A 27,281-nucleotide genomic window follows, 5' to 3' on the forward strand; every position below is an offset into this window, starting at 1 on the left:
ACAGAGTAGACTAAGGTATTATCAGTCTCTTCTTGCTGAGTTAGGCACTATTAGATCTCATTTTTAGTACAATGTACTCTATTTATACTGCCTGCAAGTGAAAAGTGGGTCCAATGACTTCCTCATAATATTATGTTAACATCAGAATTGAAATGAAGAAATAATTTCAAAATGAATGGTTATCCTGCAGCATACCAAATTACATGAAATATCCAGATATGGTATAGAAATCTATCTTTGTGGTTTTTAAATTTCTGGCAATATAACAGATGAAACTATCTACAAACCCACTCACAACCATTTGAAAAGAGAAACAATAAAGAATTTTCTCTTAGATGTTATTTATTGAGCTTTTTACTGGTATTAGAATATTTTTTTGCTAATTTTTACTCTTGATAGAGACTTTGAAAGCATAAAAGCTCAACAAATGGTAAAGTGTTATTATTTTTATAAAATAAAAACACATACTGAAATTATAAGATATAAAAAAGGTAATTCATTTTCAAAGAAAGGCACTTTGTTAGTAAGGGGGACAAAAGGAACCTTATCACTTCCAGTCCACACCCTACCAGTACCAGATCAACCTGAGAATTCATTTATTGTGATTGAATATTTCAGACTCTTTTTGCCAGATGTCAGAGCAAAGAAAGTTTTCTTTAGACTTTTATTTTTAACAAATTTTGACATTTTTTTGTTTTTAAAATGTCTCTTCTTTCAGAAATTAAATAATTCATATTTTTTTTGTTGGTAAATGAATATCATCCAATCTGAACTTGAAAACATATCTACATCTACTGTTTATTAAAAGCCCCAGGTACCTTCTTATACTGAGGTAGAATTTAGTTTTCTTTATTGAAGTATTTAACTTTCTTAAATATATATATATATATATATATATATATATATATACAATTATAGTTTTTAAATCCATTAGATCCTAGATTCATATTTAAAATATCTGTCAATATTTTTACTAGACATTCTACAATATATCAGGCGATATTCTGTATTAATACCAGTGGAATTCTTTTTGAAGGCCTGAAATTAGAAAATTTTTTATCAGTATTAAACATCTTGCTACTGAAGAATAAATTTGGTTACAATTAAATCAGAAAGTGTAATCAACAAGAGAAAATCTTACGTTCAAGAATTTTAAAAAATAATTTTACTTTATTTTTTGTAAGCATTTGCAAGAATCTTACATTTAAAATATTTATCACAGAGACTCTCTAAAACCTTTGCCTATAGGTAAGTGATATGATTATTATTTTATAAGTAAAGAACCAAAGTATATGTTCTTTGGTTTCATCCACAGGGCTGACAAAATAAATCATCAATGAAACCTTCTGCTTAATTCATCATTCATCTTGTTTGTAAGAAAATATTAATGTGCAAATAGGGAAATGGTAACACAAGTAATAAATTTCATGATTTCACACTCACTTTTCTTTTATAGCTTTGCATTTATATACATCGTTCAACAAATTATTCAATAAAACTCAGTAATATTAAAGCTAGTTTGTAGTCCTTTGTCATCTTGTCTACAATCATTTCAATATTTTCAATAACCCATTACTAACACAAAGAGAGATATTTTGAATGTGTATAAGACCTTGGGAATTACCTAGTGTGCCATTTCTTTATTCACAACAAACCTCATATTTACTTCCAAAAATTATGAATTTTATGGGGAATCCTGGGAATTGAACCAGAGGAACCTTACCCCCAATTCTTTTTATATTTATTTTGAGACAGGACAGGGTCTTTCAGGCTGGCCTCCAACTTCTGACTCTCCTTCCTCAGCCTTTGGAGTCCCTGGAATTACAGGTGTGTGCACCACACCCAGGCAAACTATGGTTTTTAAAGAGGAGATACAACCCCACTGAAAATTTCTTCCTATATTTAACAATATTTACAACTGAGATACTTGGCTTTATATTGTTTGTATAATTAGCATTCTATTATATTGCAATTTGAATTTGCCTTCTCTTCCTTTACAGTGACATGGAAAACTGGTCATCAAATGATTCTAAATCATAGTAGGCAAATGTTACATCAAATAAACAAGTATAGCCAGGCACGATGGTGCACTCCTGTAATCCAGCAGCTTGGGAGGCTGAGGCAGGAGGATCATGAGTTTAAAGCCAGCCTCAGCAAAAGTGAGGTGCTAAGCAACTCCGTAAGACCCTGTCTCTAAATAAAATACAACATAGGGCTGGGGATATGGCTCAATGGTCAAGTGCCCCTGAGTTCAATCCCTGGGACCCAATAAGCAAATATGTATAAATGCTATATCTTTAAAATGGGAATTTGACTTTATCCAGATAAAATCTGTACCTTATGCCATCTATAGCAATATTTGGTCAATTACACTAAAATATGACAAAATTGATCAGCTTAATGCAAAATTATTTATTCAATTGAGGATCCTGTATCTTTCCCTTGCTAAGTCACAGAGTTTGGGAGGTACCATCAAAGATGCAAAAAAAAAAAAAAAAAAAAAAAAAAAAAGCCAATGGAAACTTCTTTCACATACAAGTCAAGAACTACCTAAAGGAAGAGACAGAGCTACTTACTTAAAGTTTAACCTAAGTATGTGTGTTGTATTGGACATTAACTTCCAACAACTACTGTCATCTATTGTAAAGATCAAGTTCAGAAAAAACAGCTGACAAGATGATCAGGATTTCTAAACAGATACCTGCTGAAATTTTCCTCATATTCATTCCAAAATTTATCAATCAGACTAATGATCCAAACATATTAATAGGAACAGAAATTCTTTTCAATTGATATTTTTTCCCTCAAAGAGCTTTGTAGATACTTAGGTTTCTAAGACCTTTTTTTTTGCATTCAGAATTCATGAATATAACAGTAAAGTCTGAAAGAAGAGAGGTCAACAAAGGAAAGAATTAATTTCAAGAATCCTAATTTCAGGGAAGGCAGAAGCTAATGAAACATGTAACTAAGAACAGTTCTCTAGCTTCTGAGTGTTAATGTCTTAGAAACTAAGGTCTGTCACAAAAAGCTAAATGTGAGAAAATCTGAGGTAGTCCATCCAAGTTGACTTTCTGAAGATGGAGGCAATAACATTATTACTTCTCATTAATGATATTAAGGTAGTTTGCTAAGGTGGCATGATATCTGATATTATAAAACTAGAAAATACAGAATCATTTCCCTTTCTGAATGGCATGAACATCAGACAATATTAGTGATATAGGCAAGCACAGTTATTGCCAATATTCATTTTCTTCAACATGTTTTTAGCATTATATATAGAAGATCCTTTACTTTAGCAAATTTGAATTTGCTTAAAGTGTTAAATGGTTATTATGAAAAATATAAGCAATCATGCTACATCTTCTTTAGTAACAAATGTATATGTCTCATAGTTTTAGCATTAGATATGTTTTATACACAAAATTATTTGGATAAAAATTCAGTTCTTTAATGTTGGTGTAAATAAAACAACAGTGTTACAGTAGTTTAACATTTGGTGGAATTGGAAGAAAGACATTAATGTTAATTGGCGTTGACAAAGTTACTTTTTCAAAGTTAATCCACAATGTTATAATGCATCAAGGAAAACATTTGGATAATCCAGCTAACATTAAGCAATTAAGAAATCATCCCTACTATAATTTCCAATCCTTTATGTATTTTTGCATTAATTTCATAGAGATGTTCACCTCAGAACACACAGGAGAACTTTGTCGTCCCAGGGATTGCCACCAGATCTTATACATCCAAATGACAGAATAATTTCTGCCACCTAAAAAATAGGTAAGTTTCAAGATTTTCCTTCAGATCTACCAAATATGAATCTCCAGACTTTGAAAAGACCCACACAAAAGTTGGTGCCTGCTCCTGGTGTAGAAACACTGACTCAAATCAACTTTTGCCAGGATTATATCTGATTTTTCATTTAATGAATCTCATTTTTCAATACTTACATGTATATCTTTGTGCTTGCTCCTGGGGTGCCTGACTTGCCTACAAACCATCTATCTTTACTTAGATGACTGAGTAATCGGCATCTCAAACCTAAGACGGGCAAAACAGAAATTTGTCTGCCACAACACACCTTTTTCTCCTCAGATGTTTTGTCATTGTTGTTTTGTGATGCTGGGGCCTCCCATATGCTGAGCAGTTGCCTTAAAACTAAGCTACATCCCTGGCGTCTCCCCAGGATTTTATCCATCTGGATGAATGAGTTACCATCTATAAAACTGGATTAAGCAACTCCTTTGTTTCCCCTCTCTTAAGTTTTCAACAAGAATAAATGAACGATAAAAACATCTTTGAACTACCCCAATTCTGCTTTTTCTCATATTCTCTCATACAATTTATCTACCAACAAATCTTGACAGCCTACTTTAAAAATGTATTCACATTTACTGACTTCTCTCCATCTCTGTTAGCACCATGTTGTGGTGTCCCTTCTACATTGCAGCAAGGGCTTTAATCTGGTTCTCCTGCTCTTCTGGCTTTGCCATCTGCAGACAAAAGCCTGCACAATCTTTCCAAGTTTCAATCAATGTTATGTCTGTTCCAAAGTTCCAAAGACTCTCACTGCAGCCACAATAAACAAACCCCATGACCCCACGTGATTTTGTTCCTATCTAATCATCTTGAGATCTTAGCACCTTACTGCAGTTCAGCCTGCCTGTGGCCTTCTTTCTATTCCTTTAACATCTCAAGCCTATTTCCCAATTGGGCCATTTTCACAAGTGTTTCTTTCTGTTTGAAATGTTTTACATAGTAGTTTCATGGGACTGGATCAAATATCAAATGATACTTCCTCCATGGCTTTACCATTAGCCAACCACCCAAGACATTTCTTATCAGTCTTTTTTTTTTTAATTTACTCTTTTTTGAAATCATCTTGCACAGTTATTTATTGGTTTATGTATTATTGGTCTTCTGCTCTCTGCCAGGCCCCACCTCCTCTTCTCCAGTCCTAGAATGTAAATTCTTAGAGAACAGTCTTTGTGTTGTCTAAAGAGCCAAACCTAGGAAAGTGTCTATAATTTTGATGGGTGGTTAATAAATATTTGCTGAATGAGTAAATATTATGTTGTGAAACAGGAGTAGTACATAAAATAGGATAAGTCACTTAACAAGTCTGAGTTTCAATCGCTTCACTTGTAAAATGGGAATAATAGTGCTTTAATGCCATAGGCTAGAGACTGAATTAGATAATTTCTTGTGGTTACTTCTAGTTCTAAGATCTACATTGGTAGTGAGACTGTATTTTAATTTGGTAGTAATATGTATGATCTGAATTTGTCAGAATATTTTAAAATTCAGACTTTAAAATGTAAAAGACAGGAACACCTTAAACCCCATTCCGCCTCTAAGCTTATCTATAAAAGCACTACCTGTGACAGTTTATCCTCTTGAACAGGAAAGAGTGTCCCTCAGGCTCGAGTCCCTACATAAAATTCAAATTCCCTCCAGTCTCACATTCTCAGGCATCTTCAGTAGCCTTGCTGTCAATATTTAATACTCTCTCCACCATTGCTCTTTCTTTTTAGTCTATAAATATCTTAGGGGGAAAAAACCCCCAAGATTCAAAATACAATAAGCCTTTCCTTCACCATGTGCAGCCTTCCAGTACTGGGATTCTCCTTTGATTTGTTACCAAGATTCTGGCAAAAAGGGGCTCTGTTATTGTTATTTCTTGAAGCCACTTCAGTTTGGCATTGTAGCCAATATTGCACCTAATTAATAATATCATTACTGCATACCCGACTCAGTGATTTACTTTCAGTCCCTCTTGCACCTTTTATCTCTACCATATTTGACACAATCCTCTTGATTTTTTTCTTTATTTGCTAATATAATGAGGTAGATGGAAATCCTGTAATGTCTGCAACAGTCTCCAACAATAACAGAAATTGTCCATATTTGACACAATCCTCTTGATTTTTTTCTTTATTTGCTAATATAATGAGGTAGATGGAAATCCTGTAATGTCTGCAACAGTCTCCAACAATAACAGAAATTGTCCATGTGCTATGTAAATTTTCAGTGTCCTACAAGTCGTTTGTATATGAAAAAACCAAACTTAGTCATTCATCTTTGAAACTTGGTTTTAAATATAAGAAGAAATTTACCTTGGTGCATTTTAATATTCATTCAACTTTCCAGGAAGTTAGCTACCATGTAAATTGAGAGATGACTAGCTCATTCTGTTTGAATAAGACTGGTTTACTGCCTCATAAAGTGATATCTTCAATGACAGCAGGTTTTGTGGTAGTTGTGTACTACATCAGATCATCAGTCTACATGTGTGCTTGTCACAGTTGCAGAGTTCTGGGCTGTATATGGGACAATATACATCTATCCATATGCATACATGTAACCGTAGGCACAAATTTTCAATCCTTACTGGATGCAAATATAAAGAAAAATACAATAATATTCAGTTGAATATTGATTTTTTTGTTTAAATACAAGCTTACTCATTAGATCTATGTAAAAGCTCCTGAGAACTTCATTATATTATTTAATGTATACATGCCCAAGGCATTTACATACTCAAGAAGATATTATTTTGTTACAGATAATATTCCTTTTATTCTCTTTTATTAAGGGTAGGTCATTAACTATCATACCTGTAAACTAGGCATGTAACTATTATATGTGATTTTATTTAACAATAAGGGTGCATTATAAAATGTGTGTTATTGAATGTACATGTTAGGTCTGATAGGGTTGGGAAATTTTATAGGTCCATGCTTCTAATGGGTTTCCCCTCTATCTAGAATGATCCTTCTACCCTTTCCTACTGAAAAACTCCTACAAGTTATCAGGAACTCCCTCTATGTGTGTCCCTTGTAAATGGTGTTATTAAAGTATTTATTAGATATTATCCTATGTGCCTACCTGCTGGTCTCCCCTTCTAGACTGCAAGCTTCCTGAACTTGGGTCTTATTCTCTTCTGTAAAGCCAGGGTCTCCCTTATTGACTGGCACAAGGTTAAGTTCTTGGCAAATGTTTGTTAAATTAACCGTTCTACTTGGGGAGGAGGATACCATAATCTTTTCTGGAAGTGGAAAAATGGATTAGGTCAACTTTTAAAATTTTTATACAGAGTTCTAATTAGTAAAGGAGATAAAAACCAAGTTTTATTTTATTTTTTTTATTTAATAGTGGAGGTTGCTCTGCATCTAACAAGTTAATTTTGCTGTCTACACTTAAGGGCATTTGGGACTTTCTGAGGCATCTTAATGAATTTGCAATTTGAAAATCAAGAGACTACATGATCTCTCATCAGAGCGATCACTAGCTTAATCACTAAAATTTATCATTCTCTCTTATGTTCAAAATCTCAAAGTTTTTATTTTTTTTCTATTCTTGTGACAAAACTCCCCACATTAGTCTATTTGAATTTAAGATATCCTTTGCTCTGGAAGTAATTCTTTTCTTTTTTTGTCAGAAACAAAATTGGATGTTGAATATCTATAATGCACTTATTGTATAATGTACACTTTTGAAAAAAAATTATTCTGAAGTAACACTATGAACTGGAAAGCCTGATTATAGCTATACAGCATAGTTTATATGTTAAAGGATCATCTTCATTGCAATTTCTGTGAAAAATAAAAGGTAGCCCAAGTCCATCACTTGTCTTGTTACCCTTTTATGGCTGAAAGGTATCTTGATGTACCTGATGTCTGATTCCCACATGTGCCCTCCAGTACCCTTCCATATTTGATGTATTTTATGTCTATCTACTTCACCCCATCATATCCTGTGTTCCTGTTCTTTACAACCCAGTTACTATAATACTCAAACCATTTACTTTTCCTCTCTCATTTCTCCAGAATTCCTTTAAGTTGCACTGGTTAATGTAATAACTGTTGTACATTAACACTGTTAATGTAATTTATCAACATTAACACATGAATACACATTAACAGTATTTATTTGTTAAATAAATTGATGGAATTAAATTTATTTAAATTTGTGGGTTAATGTGATTCAATATAAGTTTTTAAAGGGAGATTTTTATTAGCTATCAGAGATATTAATCCAAAGAGTGGAAGAGGAAGAAAAGGAACCACTGGCAAAAAATTATTATGTAACTTCACCTGGTCTAGTCTTTTCATATAAATTCAACTTATTTTTTAAAAAAAATCACAAGAACTCATTTTTAACTATTTTACAGAAAACAAATAACGTCTTAAATAGATTAAATAACATCAAGTAAGTGGCACAGAAGAGAATCAAACCCAGGCCTAGCTGACTCCAAAGCCATGATCTTTCCCATATCATACCACTTCTTAAACAGACTGAGTAGCAGCTATGAGAACATAGGGGTGCTCACGAAATTCCTCATGAACTGTGGACTGGCCTCAGTCTCTATGAGGCAAAATTCACCTTTTCCTTGACAGTTCATAAGAGATGTGGTCTAGGCTTCCTCTTTTCACAAGACTATTTCATCCTCTAACTGAGGTGAATCTCATAAATACTCTCTTGTTTCAAATTATTCAAAGGAAGTCCTGTCTGAAACAGTGATTGTCTGAATTACATGTTTTAATGCAATTTTATTATTTTCAAGTGAAATATTAACTGAAATTAAACCAAACTCATACTTAATTCTATAAATTAGGGCTGGGATTGTGGCTCAGCGGTAGAGGGCTCGCCTAGCATGGGTGGGACCCGGGTTTGATTCTCAGCACCACATAAAAATAAAGGCATTGTGTTGTGTCCATCAACACCTAAAAAATAAATATTTTAAAAAATTCTATAAATTAGAATTAATGACGATAATAAGCATACCTAAATATTCACTGATTTAATGATTATTGATTGAATACAATGAGTATATCACCTTCCCCTAAGAATTCCATTTGCTTATTCATTAATTTATTCAAATTTTAATTTGCTATTGGTATATATATTTTAACATTGGAAAAAATGAAGTTTTATTCTATTGTTCATCAGTGTGGACTATTGTGATGTGATTACCTGCATCTCCCATTGAAAGAAACTCAGATAATTATGAAATATTTCCCTTCCTTTTCTTTTAGTTAAAACTGAAACGAATAGCTATTAAAACTTTATCTACTTTTAGTGGCACTTGATATTTTTTTTTAGGACTTTGCTGATTTGCACATTTATTACCTCATTATAGTCTTAAAAACAATGACTGAAGAGAAGAAGGTAACATTATTATTCTTTACTGATGAAGAAAGTCAGACTTGGGACTTTGTTTAATATTTGCAGAATCCAACAAGAATATCATCTTCCACTACTCTGCTCTTAACTGACCCACAGTTTCACCAGCATGTTCTGCAGGAAAAAGAATGTTAAAATCTAAACCTATTGATTCTCCATGGCAGAAAGAGTCTCTTGTCCTGAGGCCTTCAAAGGCTACCATATGTAGACTTACTTAAAAACAACAACAACAACAAGAGATGATGTATTGTTTTTAGGCAGAAAAGATACTACCTTTTTAAAAATTCAACACATTGGATTGGGGATACAGATTTTGATGGAGTGCTTGCTTTGTATGCACAAGGCCTTGGGTTCAAGTCCCACCACTACCAAAAAAAAAAAAAAAGAAGAAGAAAAAGAAAAAGAAAAAGAAAAAAAAATTCAACACATTGAGTTCAGTTTTTCTTAATATACTGCTTTAGAACTACTTTCAGACCTTTTGTAATTTTTCCAGTATGCAATCCAGGGAATTTATAAAAAAAAATTGGGGGCAATTAAATGGAGGGGCCCTTTGGAGAACTTAATTTTTTGGATGAAAAAAATCCTTTCAGAATCTGACTATAATTATGGACCCTCTATCCCCCAAAATCACTCAATATGCATACACAAATCATTTCTTTAAATTTCCAGTTTTATAAGATATTTGGAACATATGCAGTATTTCCAACATGGATGTTATTTAAGAGATAGGGGTTTTGCACAAGACATTTCAGAAGATTCTTTCTTCCACATAATCTGAAGAACCAAACTACAATAATAAGAAGGAAAGCAAGATTCTTAATGTTTGACAGTTTTACACCCACAAACTTAATATGTAGACATTTTACATCCTGGGAATGTGCTATGCGGTATACGTCTCAAAGCTTAACTTACTGGTTAAAGAATGGAATGTATTTTGCATCTCTTAGCAAAAATAGAAGGAATTTAAATTATTTGCAATGGAAAAATAGTTCCATTTCATTTTATAACATTTCAAAGTGAAAATGAATTTCATCTGTGCAATACAGAAAGTATGTAAAGCAACCATTTTTAAATGAAAGTAGATTCACTTTTATAATTGCAATCTTTCAGAAAATAAGATTTTTTTGAGCCGCTCTTACCTCATCAGAACCTGATCCAAAAATCAGCAAGTCAAAAGGAATTGCTGCAACCATGTCAATCAGGAACCAGCCTTTGAAGTAGTGTATTGCTATTTTGGCGGGATCACTTACCACTTCTTCATTCTGATTTACATAAGTAGTTCTGAAGTTTATTAGAATATCTATGATAAACATAATATCCACAATCAAGTCTACCACATTCAGAGGGCTACAAGAATAACCACATTCTCGCCTTTTCTGTTCTTCTCTGTCATTGAGGAGGAAGGCTGCTGAGTAGGGGGTGAATATAGCAGTGTATATGACCAACAGCAGAATAAGCCAATCCCAGACTGCCTTGAAAGGGCTGTAGTGCAATATTGTAAACTTGTTGATTCGTGGTGTCTGCAATTTATATTCTGGTAGGACATCTGCTCCCAAAGAAAGGACCTAAACACAGAAAAGAAAACCACACACTACATAAAAATATCATTATTTAATCTGAAACCTATAAAAATGAAGGAAATTATACAGCAAAATCTATTAGAAAGAATTCATGTAATTTTGAAGTACATATGAAAACAGGAAGTCCATTTAAATGAATTCATATAAACTGCAACTATGTTTTATATTCACTTCAAAAAAACCTCACTGGTATTTCTGGATAAATTCACTGCAAAGTAATAATATTATTCCTGAAATACTGAGGAAGTGTTATTGTTTCCTTTGAAACACAGTACTTCACAGAATTAAAATTACATGACTGTTTTTAAAAAACCCTAAAATCAGTTTTGATATAAGTAATAATTCAGTTTTCAAATATAGGAACAGACTGACTATAATGAACATAAAAAATGTACTTGGATCCATGGTCTCAGGTTCGGTTTACCTATACTTGATTTATGTTAAACTTTGATAAATTAACTACAATTTATTTAAATCTTTACTTATGCAAATTTTCTCACTTGTAATTTGATTTTAGCATGGGGTAAGGGAGCACATAAAACTGATTAAAATAAACACAAAGCAGTCTTTTCCCTAAATGGTGAGAGGGTATTTTATGTCTGGGTTGAATATACTTTCATCCAAAGTTTTCCATGAAATTTAGAGAATCATAAAAAGAAAATGCTGCTAGTAGATGTTCAGAATATTGATATGGAAATGTTGTGAGATTCTTAGCCACCAAGGGATACAAACGTCTTAAGTTTTATTTTATTTAATAAGGCAAGAGGTAAACCAAAACAGTTTCCCCTTTTAGAGTTTCAGTTTAATCTGAAAAATGAGAGGTAAACATGAGTTGTACCCTGCTAAGTAGACAAATCCATGATTTTGGGATTTTAGACTGAATTTCAAAAACCAAAGTCAAATAGAAAGGTTATCTAGCTACATAGTGGCAGATAGAGAGCCATTTTAAGGGAATTGTGAGTTTATAGTGTCACACTATCAATGCCCTACACATACCAATGGCTCCACTTCAAATGTTAATGTCCCCAAGTACATTTTCTTAAGCTACATTCATCTAAACTGCGGATGCATCATGGGCTTTGAGTCATGGATCTGAAGTAATCCCCTGTTGGTTAGACAGAGAGTTTTGTGTGTTTTTGGCAATTCTATCCATGTTGGTTTTATCTTGACCATAGTAATGAACTATCTTGGAAAATAATCAATTTTGAATCACTTTTATTGTTATATCTCATACTTTTCCCATCCTATAACAAGTTACCATCCCTATTTACGAAGGACCTGAGATGTTAGTCCCAAATGAGATAAAACACAACTTAAATATAACACAAGAATCCAGGTAAAATAGGTAAAACTGCTTTTACATGTCAAATTGATTTAATACATTAAAAAAATGAATAAAAATTTGGACATGATCATTAATCAGCCCAGAGTAAATCTGAACCAACCAGTGTATGGAGGATATAGGACTGTATTTTAAGCTATTAGGAGATGACAGGAGCTAATTATTGGCAAAAGAAAAATATGGAAGATAAAATGATTTCATATTCATGAAATATTGAAAATCCTCAGAATCTAAGATATGCAAATGTATAAGTATACAAGTTTACTTATATATAGAATCCTAATAAGAAAAATGTTTGTATTGTCTATTAGTTCCTAAGTGCAGATTAATAGAACTCGGATCCCATTGTGATTAGTTTAGAAAATAGTGGCATGACATTTTGGTCTGGTGGCATTACATCATGTAATGTCCCTTTCTCAATCACCAGGGGGCTACACAGGTTGTCTGGTTGTACAAGGTAAAATCCAAAACCTTATTTTGGCTTTCAAAGTCATCTAAAAATATGGATCTGTTTTATCTTTCCAGGTTCTCTTCCAATGGACCCGCCTATGAATACAGAGTACTCTAGCAAAACAAGGTGGAACTTTTGAGCTGCTTAGATATTCCCCCTCCTTTGCCATTTCCCTTTCTTCCCTTTTCCCTTCCCCTTCTCTTCCTTTCCCTTTCTACCTTGTACTAGGGATTCAATTCAGGCATGCTCTACCACCGAGCAGGATCACTTACCACTTCTTCATTTTGATTCACATAAGTAGTTCTGAAGTTTATTAGAATATCTATGATAAACATAATATCCACAATCAAGTCTACCACATTCAGAGGGCTACAAGAATACCATATTCTCGCCTTTTCTGTTCTTCTCTGTCATTGAGTAGGAAGGCTGCCAAGTAGGGGGTGAATATAGCAATGTATATGACCAACATCCCTAGTCCTTTTAAAATTTTTAAGTTTCATTTTGAGACAGGGTCTAAGTTGCCCAGTTTGGCTTTGAACTTGTGATACTCCTGCCTCAGCCCCCTGAGCCACTGATATTACAGATGTGTGCCACCATAGCTGGCTTAAACTGCTTAGTTCTTAATAAATCCCTAAATTCACACTTTTCCCCATAAAAGGGTTGCACAATCACTCAAAGAGACTCAAAGAAGTCATTTTTAAAGACAGATATTTATCTGAGCTTCCTCACTGCTTAAGTGACATGCTTCTGATGTCAACCTCTCACACAATACATGCTATGGCACAAGTATGAATTAAAATGCATGCAGTGTTATGGAAACTTTCCTGTAAGTAAAAACTGGCTAGAACTCTTCCTATCCCATCTAGATACACAAGCTTTTAATATTTAGATGACTACTTTAGTAAGAGCAAGAAACTAAAATAGGGGAAGATACTGTTCCTGACATCATGGAATTCATGGTCTATAGGGAAGGAGACGTGCAGGAAATGAGAGCCCTGATTCCATAACCAATGGCCACTTTGCTCAGTGTATGGAGCTGGTGGTGATGCTGAGGGGGCATGATCTTCCCAGAAGACTTTCATTAAAACATGGCAGTTGAACTGACACTGAGTTGGAAGTGATGAGGGATATATAGGACATACATAGCTGGGGGATGGGGAAGTTGGAAGAGGAAGAACATGAACAAGGTTAATGAAGCATAAAATAATGTTGTATGTGTTGAGAAATTATAGTCTTCTATTTTGCTGAAAGATAAAATGTAAGAAGGGAAACAGTTGTGGAGGATAGCAGTGGAGAAGGCCAGGACAAGGCTGCTGAAGGTCCACTGTGACATAAAAGCAACCAGAGGTTTTGACCTTTAGGTCAGTGTTTTTTTGTTTTTTGTTTTCCCCCAGATATTGAACCCAGGGGCACTTAACCACTGAGCCCCAAGTCCCATCCCTAGCTGTTTTTATGTTTTTTTATTGGGAGACAGGGTCTTGCTAATTTGCCAAGTTGTTGAGGCTGGTATTGAACTTGTGATCTTCTTGTCTTGGCCTCACAAGCTGTTGGGATTACAGCATTACCAGGTCTAAGATAATGTTTTTTTTTTTTTTTTTTTTTTCACACAGAGTTCTTTTAAAGGAAAATATTTCAGAACCCTAATAATGATTTATTTTATATTTACTCATAATAGCAAATATGTTAAAAATAAGACTAGGTTAAAATTTCTTGTTTATACTTCTTGGTATGATTCTTCTAGGTTAAATTGTGTACTCTCAAAACATATTTTGAAGTTCTAATCCCTGGTACCTGTGAATGTGACCTTATTTGGAAATAGGGTCTTTACAGGTATAATCAAATAAAGACAAGATCCTCATGGTTTGAGATGGACCCAACTCCAATAATTGATATCCTTAAATGAAAAGAGAATTTGAAAAAGGGAGAATTCTGAATGCTAATAGGGCAGAGGCAGCTGCAAGCCAAGGGATGCCAAGGATTGACTGTAACCATGGAAAACTAAGAGAGGCAGGAAACAGATTTACCCTCAGAACTTCCAGAAGGAATTCACCTTGCCAATACCTTGGTTTTGAATTTCTAAACTCCAGAATTGTGAAAGAATAAGCTTCCATTGTTTTAAGGTACCTAGTTTGTGGTATGTCATTACTGTAGCCCTTAATATAATGACAAAAAAAGAAAACAAATATTTGATATTTTTCTAGGTCAAAAATAATTGAACTTGGGGCTATTTTATTTTTTAAATATGAAAAATTGTATTCTAATCTAAAAGACTTTTTGCAAAAGTATGTTGTCTATTGCTGTGTCAGGGTAACCTAACCTAAATCTTAAGGCAAGCTGTTATTCTTCTAGGCTTTGAAGGTCCATGTAAATAGCATTCCTTGATAACTTTAAGAAGTTTTGTTTATTTCAAGTTAACTTTATGGCATTATTCAATTTTACATTAAGTGATTATCTAGTTAACTTATATTTATTTATTTATTTTATTTATTTATTTTTTTGTTAACTTATATTTAGAACTAGGTTTAAAAGACAGTTTATTTGTTATATTCTAACATGTCTATTGATACAGAACTATAGCTATTTGGTATGTAGAATGGAACGTGTTTTGACAATGAATTGGTATTAATTGGTATGATACCAAATGTTATATGCAGGTTCTTTTGATTTCTGCATGACTGTGCATGTATTATATGATCCATTGTCACCAGACTTTTACTAACAAATAACATAAAAAAAAACATTTATTTATACTGCGTGCTTTAGCACTATGAGGTCCCACTATAAATCCAAATTTAGTCTTGGGCACTGATGTCAAGTCAATGGCAATATTGTTACTAGGTGAAAATGTTAATGATTCAGAAGAGTATTGTTTTGCTTTACTGTTTCAACAAAATACAGGAAATTTTAAGATTGTCAAATACGACTTATGGCCCTTTCAGATATCCCTTTGAATGGATATTAGTTGGAGAACTGTTAAATGTTACTAGGCAGGGAAGAAAGGTAGCTGTGTTTGATTTTTAGACAGATGAATCAGGAAATAAAATGGAGAAGAAACCAAAGGTGGTCAGGACCAAAGACATAGAGGTCAATTTAGGATTTTGTCACTCCAAGAGATGTATATCAGGGAATAAGTAGCAGAGATGGAGAAGATGGAAAACATTTGTGAAATAAATTTTTCTCAGTATGTAAGGATGAGAAGTACAGAAACCTTTTTTCCTTTATGGTTACAATAATAAGTCTTATTAGAGTCAACCATGGTAATATAAATCTCTGAAACCTCAACCAACTTTGACATAAAGGAAAGATCACTAGACTGTAAATTTGAAAACCTGACTTTGAATTCCAGGCAGAATTGTTAAACTCTCTCAACTTTAGTTTTTTCCATCAGTGTGATGGGGATAGTAATCTTTGCCTGTCACTTGTCTATAGAGAGCTAGCATATCAAATCACATAATTTCTATAAAATTATCTAATAAAATTAAAAATACATGCATGTAAAATATTTTCATTATTGTTTAGAGTTCGTGAGGATTACTTCCTATATCATAATCTAAACAAATAAACTAAAACCAAAATATTTATAAATCTATGGGAGGAAGTTAGACATTGACTCTATACTGAAAATACTAAAAATTGTCTCAGTTATCTACTCTTTATAACAAACTGAACCAAATTTTAGTTACCCAAAAGAGTAGTAATATTATTATTATTGATTTTATGGATCAAAAATTGAGTTTGGGCATACCTGGACAATAATTTTGCTCCACAGGATGTCATTTGGGGTTACTTAGTGAAATTTATCTGGTTGCTGAGCTTATATGGAAAACTCAAGAAGGTTTCACTCACATGTCTAGAAACTTGGTGGGGATAATTGGCAGATTGGGCTCACCCAAGATTCAGGAGTGATTGGATTCTCCCCACCCCTCCTGTGGTCTCTTCAGCAGGATAACGATACATCTTATGTGGAGACTTAGGAGTCCCAAAAGAAATAGAAACTTCAAGTTCTCTTAAAGTCCAGATTTGGAATTACATTGTTAAAGCAGCATTTCTTTCATAGTCTATTGGCCAAAGCAGAGGCAGGCCAGCCCAGATTTAAGGAAGTAAGGGAATATCCCCTACCTCTTGACAGGAGACTGACATGATTGTGGAAGGGAAGAAATCATTATACTGGTTTTGGAAACAAAATTATACTTAATTATAATTAAAATATACAAAATTATACTGGTTTTGGAAATAAACTATTGTAGGACTCAGTGACAATTATTTTTTTAGGTGGGGTGACACTGTAGTTATATATATTTTAAAAAATGGCTTTTACCTTTTAGAAGAATGGAGTGAAGTATTTGTGGATGAAATATTATAATACTGAAAGTTTTCTTTAATATAGTCTGGAGCATGGGGAGAGGAGTTCTGATTATATGTAATAATGTAGGCTGTATGTTGATTTATATTGGAAATAGGTGACTAGATACTATTCTACATGTTTAAAATGTTTCAAAATAAACACTTAAAAAACAAGTCTAGAATCTCATCCAGAAATGCATAAAATAAATGAGAATATATTTTCTTTCTAATTTTGTTTGCTTGCTCCCTGCCCCCAACCTTCCTTTCTATTTTTCTGTACAGAGGATGCACCCAGGGCTTTGCACATGCTATGCAAGCATTCTACCCACTGAGCTATATTCTCAGCCCTTTTTTATATTTTATTTCTTCTGAGTTAGAGTCTCCCTAAGTTTCCTATGCTGACTTTGAACTTGTGATACTCTTTTCTTAGTATCTCAGTGTAGAGGATAGAAATTATTAGATTAAAAGAACAATTTTTATAAATATCATGGTGTACAAATATCAGAATTGCATTGGTTCCTTATTGGGTGTGTTTTTGTCCTTGTTTACAGAGCAGAATGCTTACTCATACTATGTGGCTCTCCATTCAGCTACATAGACTTAATATAACTCAGATTTTGTGGAACCTTGACTGTTTGCTGCTACATTTCCATGAAATTGGTGGCTGGGACAAATCATGTTTAGGAAACTAGTTGGAAGTGTACTGCATCTGCTTTTTTCTCTAAGTATAAGATACTTCATGGCATGGCCTCATCAAGTTAGATTAAAATACAGACACATCTTAGAGACTTATAATATGAGGTGTCTTATTGAAATAGTTTTTTTTAGAGTTTCATATTACAATTTTAGACTATCATTCTGAATTAAATGAAGAAGTTTGTTTGTATTTTTCTCATAAAATTACCACTAGATTAAATGTTTACACTGTTTAATGTCATTTTAGTAGATATTTGCATTATATATTTCTTTTAAAATTCATTTCTAGAAAGATTGGTCATTTTAGGTATCAAAATGTTTCCTTTTTTTGTTTAAAAAACTGTTATTTCATTAATCATAGTTTGTTTTCCCATAAAACTATGAGTTTAGAATTACAATATAATTATATCTATATTCCTTTACGTTGTTCTAATTGTTTTATTTTTATTTTAGTGGTCTAAATTCAAATACATTTTCACAATGTTAATATCACTTTGTAAATAAATATAAAATTAAATATAAAATTAAAATAAATTTTAATAAATAAGTTAAGGTTAATTATGATAGTACTTTGGAACAACCATTTTTGGAAATAAAATATTAGATAGGTATATATTAATTTAATTAATGTGCCCAGAATTCTAAGAGACCAGTGACTACATAGGAAAAAGCTGTTACTCAGTGTATTACATTCCCTTAAGAAAGCCAACTTCTCCCACACATTTGAGAAATCACATATTTTAGAAAGTTAAAACACGATTAAATGAACTATTTTAAAACTTTTTTTTTTTTCAGGAGAGAAAAAAGGAAAAAAAAAACACAAAAAAACAGGGGGAAAATCCTCATTGTATGAAAAAAGTGAGACTCCACAATCTTTAGAAAGACATTTCTATTTTCTTTTTCCTGAAACCACCAATTAAATGTACATTTTAATACAGACTAAAATATTTCTTTACCAAATACAGTTTTTCCCCTAGCACATTGCTATTTGTTTAACCTCTAACAGTTATGTGTTATATAAAACCAAAATCTTTATATGAAACAGCACTATTTATTCAATGAAGATCTACTGTGAAAATTTTGTGAGAACACAGGATTAATAACTACTCTTCTCTTTTGAAAAGTGCAATAGGGAACGATTAAGCCTTCCAAAAGATTATACAGTACTTTTGGCAGCTGTTAAACGCCATGCTGAGGTGTTGGTAGAGACTGCTCATCTGGTATTTATCTTTTACTTGGGACTTGCACTTAACTAATAGGCTAGCTGTATTTTTATCTATTGGAAAGAGTACTCAGTAACAAAATGAATCGGATAGATTATACAGCATCAGGAAGGATTTAAACTCCCTTGGCTTTTCAGCACATTATTTAAGAAGTAGAGTCAAACCTGAGACATTATCATTGAAATAGGCATCCCCACTGATGACCAATCAGATATTCAAATTAAAAGATGAAAAAGAATCACATAATAAATCTAACTTGTCACAGAGATCTTTAAATAAAATATTAAAATTAGGAGAATCACTGCAGCAGCCTTCTAGATTCAAATAACTTTCTGAGGTTTAGATTAAAATAAGTATTTGGCTATGTGCGTGTGTATGTATGTGTGTACTGGATTGGGTATGGATGGTTGTATGATTTTGTAAAGCTCAGCATCATATAGAATCAAGTTTAGTTAAACCTTAGGTTAAGCATTTTGTTTTGTATGTGCTTTATATGGTAATAGGAAAAAAAACAAACATCCACTTCCTAAGGTGTATGTGGCTCAGAATTTGAGAGAAATCGGTTAGAAAATATCTTAAAACACTTATTGCATTCATAAATCACTTCACAAGCATACATAGGTTCTTCTAGCATCATACATTCTTAACTCCCAAGCAAGCCCATGTCCATTTGGATAGTGCATCTTGGTTCTGAATCCACAGACCCTGGGCCACACTGACACCAGATTCTCTTTGGCCTGATGTTTGCTTCCATAGCTTCTCTCTCCTCTCTTCCTATGGAAACTGAAGTGCATCCTTCTCTCCATATCTTTCATCTTTGTTTTAAAATTTATTGATTTTAGAAGAAAGATGGAGAAAAGGAACACTTCGCACACCAGTTTATGAGTAAGACCGTGGCAGATTTTTTTTCAAATGTACAGATGACTGAGGAGCAAGCTGCAAGATGAGAGAGGAGAATAAAGATTTGGCTAGGACAACTCCAAGTACAGGCGCTGGTGCCAATAGGAGGAGGCATTTGGCAGGCTGTTGGAAGGTGTGAGATGGAGCTCTGGAGGAGGCCGAGCTAGAGATCCTGCAGAGGCAGTGGCTGAAGTTTTGGAAAATGGATTTGAGTGTAAAGAGAGAAGGAATACACTAGGAAATAAATGAAATATGGGATAGAGAAAAAGGCTTAGCTAGTATTTCACAGGCCCTGCACAGTATCTAGTATATACGGTGTTATGCATAATGATCACCCAAAATTGTCATTGAATGGGCATGTTTGTAGCTTAAAGAGAAAGAGCCAAGAGACAGCAAGGCAGGGAAATCATGAAAGAAAGAATTAGGCTAAAAACAGCTCCTGTGCACTGAAATTTGTTGTTCTTTCTTCTGTGGAATAGAATTGTGGTTACAATGCATCTGCATAGTTGAGAACTGCATTTTCTAGACCCATTTGCAACTAGAAATGCTCTTATGTCTAAGGAGCTGCTCTTCTTGGCCAAAGCTTCTAAGAAGCAGGAATGTCTTCCCTCCTCTCTCTTTTTCTTTCCAATGCATGAAGTCAGAAGCATCTAAGGCTTCAAGTACCTGAGTCCTATAGGGTGGATCTAAGGCTTGCTAATTTACTTTGCTAAAGGCAGAGTGCCCTGCTTCCCTCAAATGGTCTTGTCTTGTTTCAGTTTTCTACATTAATGTATCCTGAGTTGAATTATCTATCTCATCCATTGATGCTGAGACAGTAAGAATATCATGTAATGATGGGGGCAGAGATTGGAGTGATGTCTACAAGCCAAGAACACCAAGATTTCCAACAATATCAGAAGCTGACTGAAAGACATGCAACCTGTTTCCTCTAGAGCCTTCAGAGACAGGATCTGGCCCTGCTGACACATTGGCATTGGACTTTTGCCCTCAGAATTAAGAGAATAAATATGCATGTATATGTGATGTCACCATGTTTGTGATAATTGGTTTTGGAAGCCCCTGGGGCAATACAGTACAATTTCCTTTATTCTACTTTACGAATGTGAAATCTGAGATTAGCTAATTTAAACAAGGCTGTTTGGTCTGTAGGACCTGTGCTCTTTTACAACAGCACCCCTGTATTTAACTAATTTCTCTGAGATATGAAGGCTATGTTTTTCTGCTACACATACAGTTTCCAGAAGAATAAACTATTTAATTTCAAAGGTGTCTGTGCACATGCTTTTAATAAAGTCTTAATCACCTGTGGCAAAATAGTGACTTAAGACAGTGATGTATGCCACTTCCCATCAAAAGACAACATGCAGCCTACTGTGAAAGATAGGTGATTAGATGGATGTCCAAGTGAAGGTCATATGAAAGCCAAAACAGAAATGTTAGAGAGCTGTGGATGAGCATAAAGGAAAGAAAATAAGGACAACTCAGACGGATTAGAAATTCATAATGTGTCCAACATTGTTGAATTCAGCTGGCTACAAAGTGAGACAGGGCTGCCCTCTTACCTATCCATGTTCTGTCAGGGAAAATTTTATATATCTATCAGTTATGGCAAAACGAGGACAGTGATCTCTGCCTCCTGTTCAGCTGTGAGCTAAGGTAATGCATGTACAGAGTTTCACATACAGTCCCTGTTTACCATAAACACACAACATGTGATGACTGCTACTATAGTTTTAGACATATGAAACTAAAATAGCTCAAAGTTAAATTACACAAAACAATGTAAATTATAATTACTTATTGAACCTCAGTCTCTGATGTCACCCTTGGAGCAAATCAGTTATGCAAAGGTAGAGCAGAAGACAGATGGTTGTGTCTGTTGACTATTGAGTTTGCTAGTAAGGTAAAAATTTGTTTTTGAACATCTCAATTATTATATATTGGTCCATAGGACATGTGTCATTATAATTTAAGGAACTGAGCTTTTCATTATTAAAGTCTTCAATCACCTTGAAAGGACCCAGTAAAAACAAGTGACAAGATATGTCTTCCTAAAGCAAGTGTTCCAGACTGGCAAACATTTTGTTGGTCTGGATGGAATATCTATCATTAAGAATGTGATATCTGCTGGGTGGTTTGAGAAAGTGTTTTCAAGCATCTTTGGAAATTACATGAATTTCTCTTATTTTGCTGCAAGTAATTAAATGGTATTTCTTCAAAGTGAATTTAGTGTTTTGGAGGTTCTATCAGTTGTAAAGTTTCCCAAGATACCATAGAAATGATACCTATAGCAAAATAAACCAGAGCAAATGACCTCTGAGGAACTGCAATTCCATCATTTTTCTTAAATTACACAGTTTACTTATTCAATTATACTAACTTAGTGTGATTTCACCAGGTTTGCATACTCTACATGTCAAGGATTAATGTATATTAGAAAAAGAAATCAGAAATGCTATCCATGAGAATTATAGAATTCTGGGGAAAAATAAACATTTTTATATGCATGCGAGCAAGCACATAATGAGGAATCATCATTGTCCTCAGATGTGTGAATGGACTTCTGTGAACTCTCTGAAATGAGACAGAGGAAAGACAGAGGGAGGAGGAGAGACAGGGGTAAAAGAGGAAGAGTAGGAAATATTTAATGAGAAGATGAGGCATAAATCAATGGGAGAAGTAACAGGAAATGTGCTGGAAGTCATAGTGAAGCACTATTAGAACATTCCCCCGATTGATAGAGATTTTCTAAATATTTACAAGGTAAAAGTTCTGCTCTTTCTCAGACCCAATCTTTGTTTTTTAAAATAACTTGGCTTTGTGATGGATATGTTCATTAGCCTGATTTGATAATTTCACAGTAGATGCATCTATCAAAGCACCACATTGTTCTCCATAAATATATACAATTCTTATTTTCAGTTCAAAATAAATTTAAAAAGCAAGAAGAATAATATTTTTTTCTTGGTAAATCTCCAAAAGAGAAATGTCTTCCTATCAGAGGCTAAGTAAATTCAATCTAAGTAGCCTTAGCAAATGTAACATTACTATTGAATTTGTACTTGATGTGTCTTACTTAGTTGGGCCATGTCTGATGGTTAAGGAGTCAGTTAAGAGTCTGTAAAATCTTGGCAGGAATCTACTCAAGTCATTACTTTAGTAATAGGTTCTTGGAAGTCTGTCATTTACCTTCTAGACTTGTTCTTTTTGGAGGTCAGAGAAGATTCATTAGGGACCCGGAATAGCAATAAACAGAAAATTCTAGGATATCTATAGGTCAACTCAGTACAGCCATAAGAAGTAAAAGAAGATACATTCCACAGAATCAGGTGTTATTCATCTACCTATTTTCTTTCTGTTTTTTCTTCTTTCCTCTTTTACTCCCACTCGGCTTTCTTCTTTTCCTCCTTCCATAATTAAAATGCTCAAGAGAAATCAAACTTCTGCAAGAAGGAATTATGAATTAGGGCAGAGAGTTGTTAACTAGATTATTTACTAGATAGCTGTCTGATGAATGTAGGCTTGTTCACTCTATTTTCTATACTTCACACTACATCCATTGCTGCCCACACAATAAGTGCTCAATAATGTTTACCATTGGATGACTAACCTGTGACCCAGGTGATTGAATACACTCAAGGAGGGGAGATTGATTATGTGAGAAATTACTTTCTGTTGTTTTAAATTTGAAAGGTCCTCTGAAAAATGTATTGCTGGGATTCAGAAATACTCCTTAAATACGGTACGGGGAACTAGATTACTAAAAATTCAATTATCTTTTTTCATGTTCAAATTATAACAAAAAACAAAACAATTTTAATAAAAGGTATGAATATACATCCTATCCTCAAATACTGAAGAAACCTGCATAATAAGAGAAAATTAAAAAAATCAAATTATAGTTTAATTATAATATATTCTTGGATCTTTGAGACAGAAAACAAACCAAGTATTCTACTGAAAGCTATGATGAATCATGGAATTAATTCTGAGGCTAATTCTGTTATAGTCAAGAAAGTTACAACTAAAAGTTGGCTAGGAGTATCAGCGAGATAACTTTCTTTGTTAAACAACTGTCAAAGTTTTTTAAATAGCTAATGTATTTTAAAGAAATGCAGAGAAATTCTGATGTGGTTCATTCAAGAAAAGCACCTTCGATCTTTTAAGTACCTTGATCATCTAAAATAAGTGAAAAGAAATAAATATGACATTCTTGCTTATTTAGAAGACTTGAGATGCAAGCATAATTTTGAACTACAGATTCATTAGCTTCCTATTTTTGTGCATGGCTTCACAGTGATAACTTCCTAGGAGGTAATTTCTTTTGATTCTAAATGGCCCTGAATTCCATTTTGGCTGATATTATACTTTGTGTCTCATGAGAAATGTTTTTAGCTTTGACATTTTGGGGAGAAAAATACTCAGATTTTTTGACTCCTAGCCATGCCTCCTGGGGGGAGGCATGAATTTGATAAAACCTAACTGAAACAAAAAGCATTATTCAAGTGACAAAGAACAAATGGAAATCAAGTCCGTTTATGCCTCCTGATGAGAAGTATTACTTCCTCCATAACCTCAAGCTTAATAAATGTATAATAAAATGATTATGCCCCTGCTTCAATCTTCTTGATTTCTTCATTCTTGTATATTTCACATCCTACTACACTATGAAATATGCCAGTTTTTCTTTCAAATGCAGATAAAAACTACTATGTTAAATTTACAGTCAGGAACACATATGAATAGTAGAAGACATGTATTATTTACATTGAGGTTTTTTTATCAGATTTTACATAATAAAATAAGAGCAATGTCCTTTCATGTACCTCATTTCATAATTGACTCTTAGTAATTATGCCTTATTGATAAATTTTGTTAATCATCTCATTTATAAAATAGTCAATGGACTCTATTCTACATTGGCATTTAAATGGTAGTTCCTGAACTCTTGAATTTCATACTCTAGTAAAATTATAAAAGCAATGGAATATAACATAGGGTTGCTGAGGTTTTGTTGAATCAATTATGAATGTTAGGAAATGCAGCATTTTTCATTTGACCATCATGATGATTTCATAAAACAACGTTATTCATTTTACTGACATATATAACTAAAAAAACAAGTAAAAATTAAAAAGTAAAATAAGTTGTCATAAAAAATTAGAAAAGCCAAATTCAGAATAAAAGGTAATCTTTTTAAAAATAAGATTAAAAAATAAATTGAAAACCTTATTATCTTACATTGTTTCATCTTTCTCATATTGTTGTGGACATCTAATGGTGTCTCATTAGAAAGCACTGCTTTGCAGAAGAGGGTATGGAGAACTGTAGAGAAAATTATCTCAATTATAAAATAAGTGGGTTGAACTAAGTTATCTCAAATTCTCTTTTAACCCTAACATACTCTGAGTTTGCAATCCTTTAGAGTTTATACTATAAATGACTTCATAAATGACTATGTGGATGATATTGAATACAAACTCTGGTAAATAAATGTCTTATTAAAATGAATTCAGTTTACTCAGATTTCCAATATATAAATTTAATTTCATAAAGTATAAACATATATCCCATGTACTTAATAGATGGGCAACTGCTTTGGTTGTGCATGGCTTCACAGTGGCAGGCCTCTGAGTACCAAGATTTCTGCCTAAGTGCATTTTATGTTTAATCCAACTGTGCTGGAGTGAAAGTTGCCTGAAATCAATCATTTGATCACAGGGTTATTGTTCTATGCAGGGATAACACAGTGAGTCATGCTGAGTTACGGTGGGTGTTATGTTCTTGTTGAGGCATATGCAGGATCTGACTATAATCAACTATGTACACTAATATTATACATTTATCAAAAATACACTAAATATAATGTAAATGTGCATCATATTGTGCAGTCATGCATCCCCTTATCCCATTTTCATCTTTTTCTTAATGCATGTTTAAGTAGTTATGGATCTAAAAGAGGCATCTATTTTCATAAATGATAGACTGGCTGCCATTAATTATTTTTCAAATGCATCATCAGTATTTTATTTTATGGCATGTTCCTTTGAACTGAACTCAACCTCTGAAGATAATCAGAATCTACTCAGTATTGCATGAAATCAAACTTAACATCTTATTAGTGTACTTGAAAATTTTTCATTATTTAATCGGCTGCAACTATTTTCTAGCCCCTCTAAGTTCAGTATTAAGGAATAGTTGATAACAGTGTTGCAAATAAGTATGCAAATTTAATATGTGCAGAGGTGTGTGTGTGTGTGTGTGTGTGTGTGTGTGTGTGTGTGTGTGTATGTGTGTGTTTCAGTGTGGATATGATGACTAGAATCTGAAAAGAGCAAAAGAGAGAAACTATATGTTAAATGTGCTAGCAATTTTTTACCTAGCAATATTATATCATGAAATAAAACTTTAAAAATACCAAACCACTTTTCTGTGAATGGTTGTATTTATTACAGAAAAGAAACAATTAGTTTTCCAGTTAAAACAAGTTCTAGTACAGACTGCATCCTGTAATGCTACCCTTTGGTGACAGGTTGGCTCCTCATTTCGTCTGAGGACAGGTAACGGGCTTGAAGTGATTGATACTCAGCTAAAATACCCAAAGTAATCAATTGTAGCAAATTTTGGAACAGTTTAACTCAACACTAACATTATAAATAAATTGTTCTGGAGTGAGGCACTGTGATTCAAATATGTTAAATGTCAAATAAGAGGAATAGAGAATGTTAAGGGAGGAAGAGTCACTTAGAAATAAGAGATCCATCATTTTAGTCAACCTTTGCCTGTCTGTTGTGGAGGAAGAGATAATTACCATAGCCAGCATATCATTTCCAGATAATGCTGATTGACTTCAGGATGGATTTTACTTCCTTCCTATGACAGAAGACAGAGGCTCTGTGGCAGCTTTTATTCTGGGAATTCACAAGATATTAAAAGCAAAACCATGCAGCCTAAAGGATTCCACCTTGACAGAGACCTGGAGAGCTGTGTGAATTGCCTGTCTTTAGGGAAGAGTTTAGTTGGCAAGAAGAAGTTATCATGTCACCAAGAAGCTGAAAGGGATTCTTTCACTAAAGGCTGTGAAATCAATGTCAGCTGAATTCTAAATGCAATCCAACATGTTTGATCAGCTGGTGAAAGTGTATAGTTATGTGCCAGGGACTGAAGATCTTTGTCTTCTGGGGTTGCTATAACAAAATATTACAGACTAGGTGGCTAATATACAACAGCATTTCTCTCTCTCTCTCTCTCTCTCTCTCTCTCTCTCTCTCTCTCTCTCTCTCACACACACACACACACACACACACACAGTTCTGGAGTCTGAAAGGCCCAGGATCAAGGATTCTGGTTCTCATGGCTTTATTTTGTTTAAGGACCACCTAGGAAGCTTGTTCAAAGGCCAAATTCTTGCCCTTTGTTCTCTAGGTCTAGGCAAGGCCCAGGAATCCATCCAAATTTTAGCAAGCATCTAAAGTTAATCCATTGTAGGTAGCCTCTTTGTGGTACATATTTACATATTGGTGTATGTGTGAATTTGTGTGTGTGTGTGT

The 27,281-nt window shown here is 33.6% G+C and overlaps 1 protein-coding gene across 2 annotated transcripts in view; it reads right to left on the bottom strand.

Moving 5' to 3' along the window:
- Kcnh7 (potassium voltage-gated channel subfamily H member 7) overlaps window positions 1-27,281 on the bottom strand; it is a 457,046-nt gene that overhangs the window by 64,115 nt on the left and 365,650 nt on the right. For both annotated transcript variants that reach the window (XM_026393098.2, XM_026393099.2), the window contains exon 7: window positions 10,332-10,757. In XM_026393098.2, the coding sequence (XP_026248883.2) occupies window positions 10,332-10,757 (426 nt within the window). The remainder of the gene's footprint in view (window positions 1-10,331; window positions 10,758-27,281) is intronic.

This window comes from Urocitellus parryii, chromosome 1 (assembly GCF_045843805.1).
Source record: "Urocitellus parryii isolate mUroPar1 chromosome 1, mUroPar1.hap1, whole genome shotgun sequence".
NCBI lineage: Eukaryota > Metazoa > Chordata > Mammalia > Rodentia > Sciuridae > Urocitellus > Urocitellus parryii.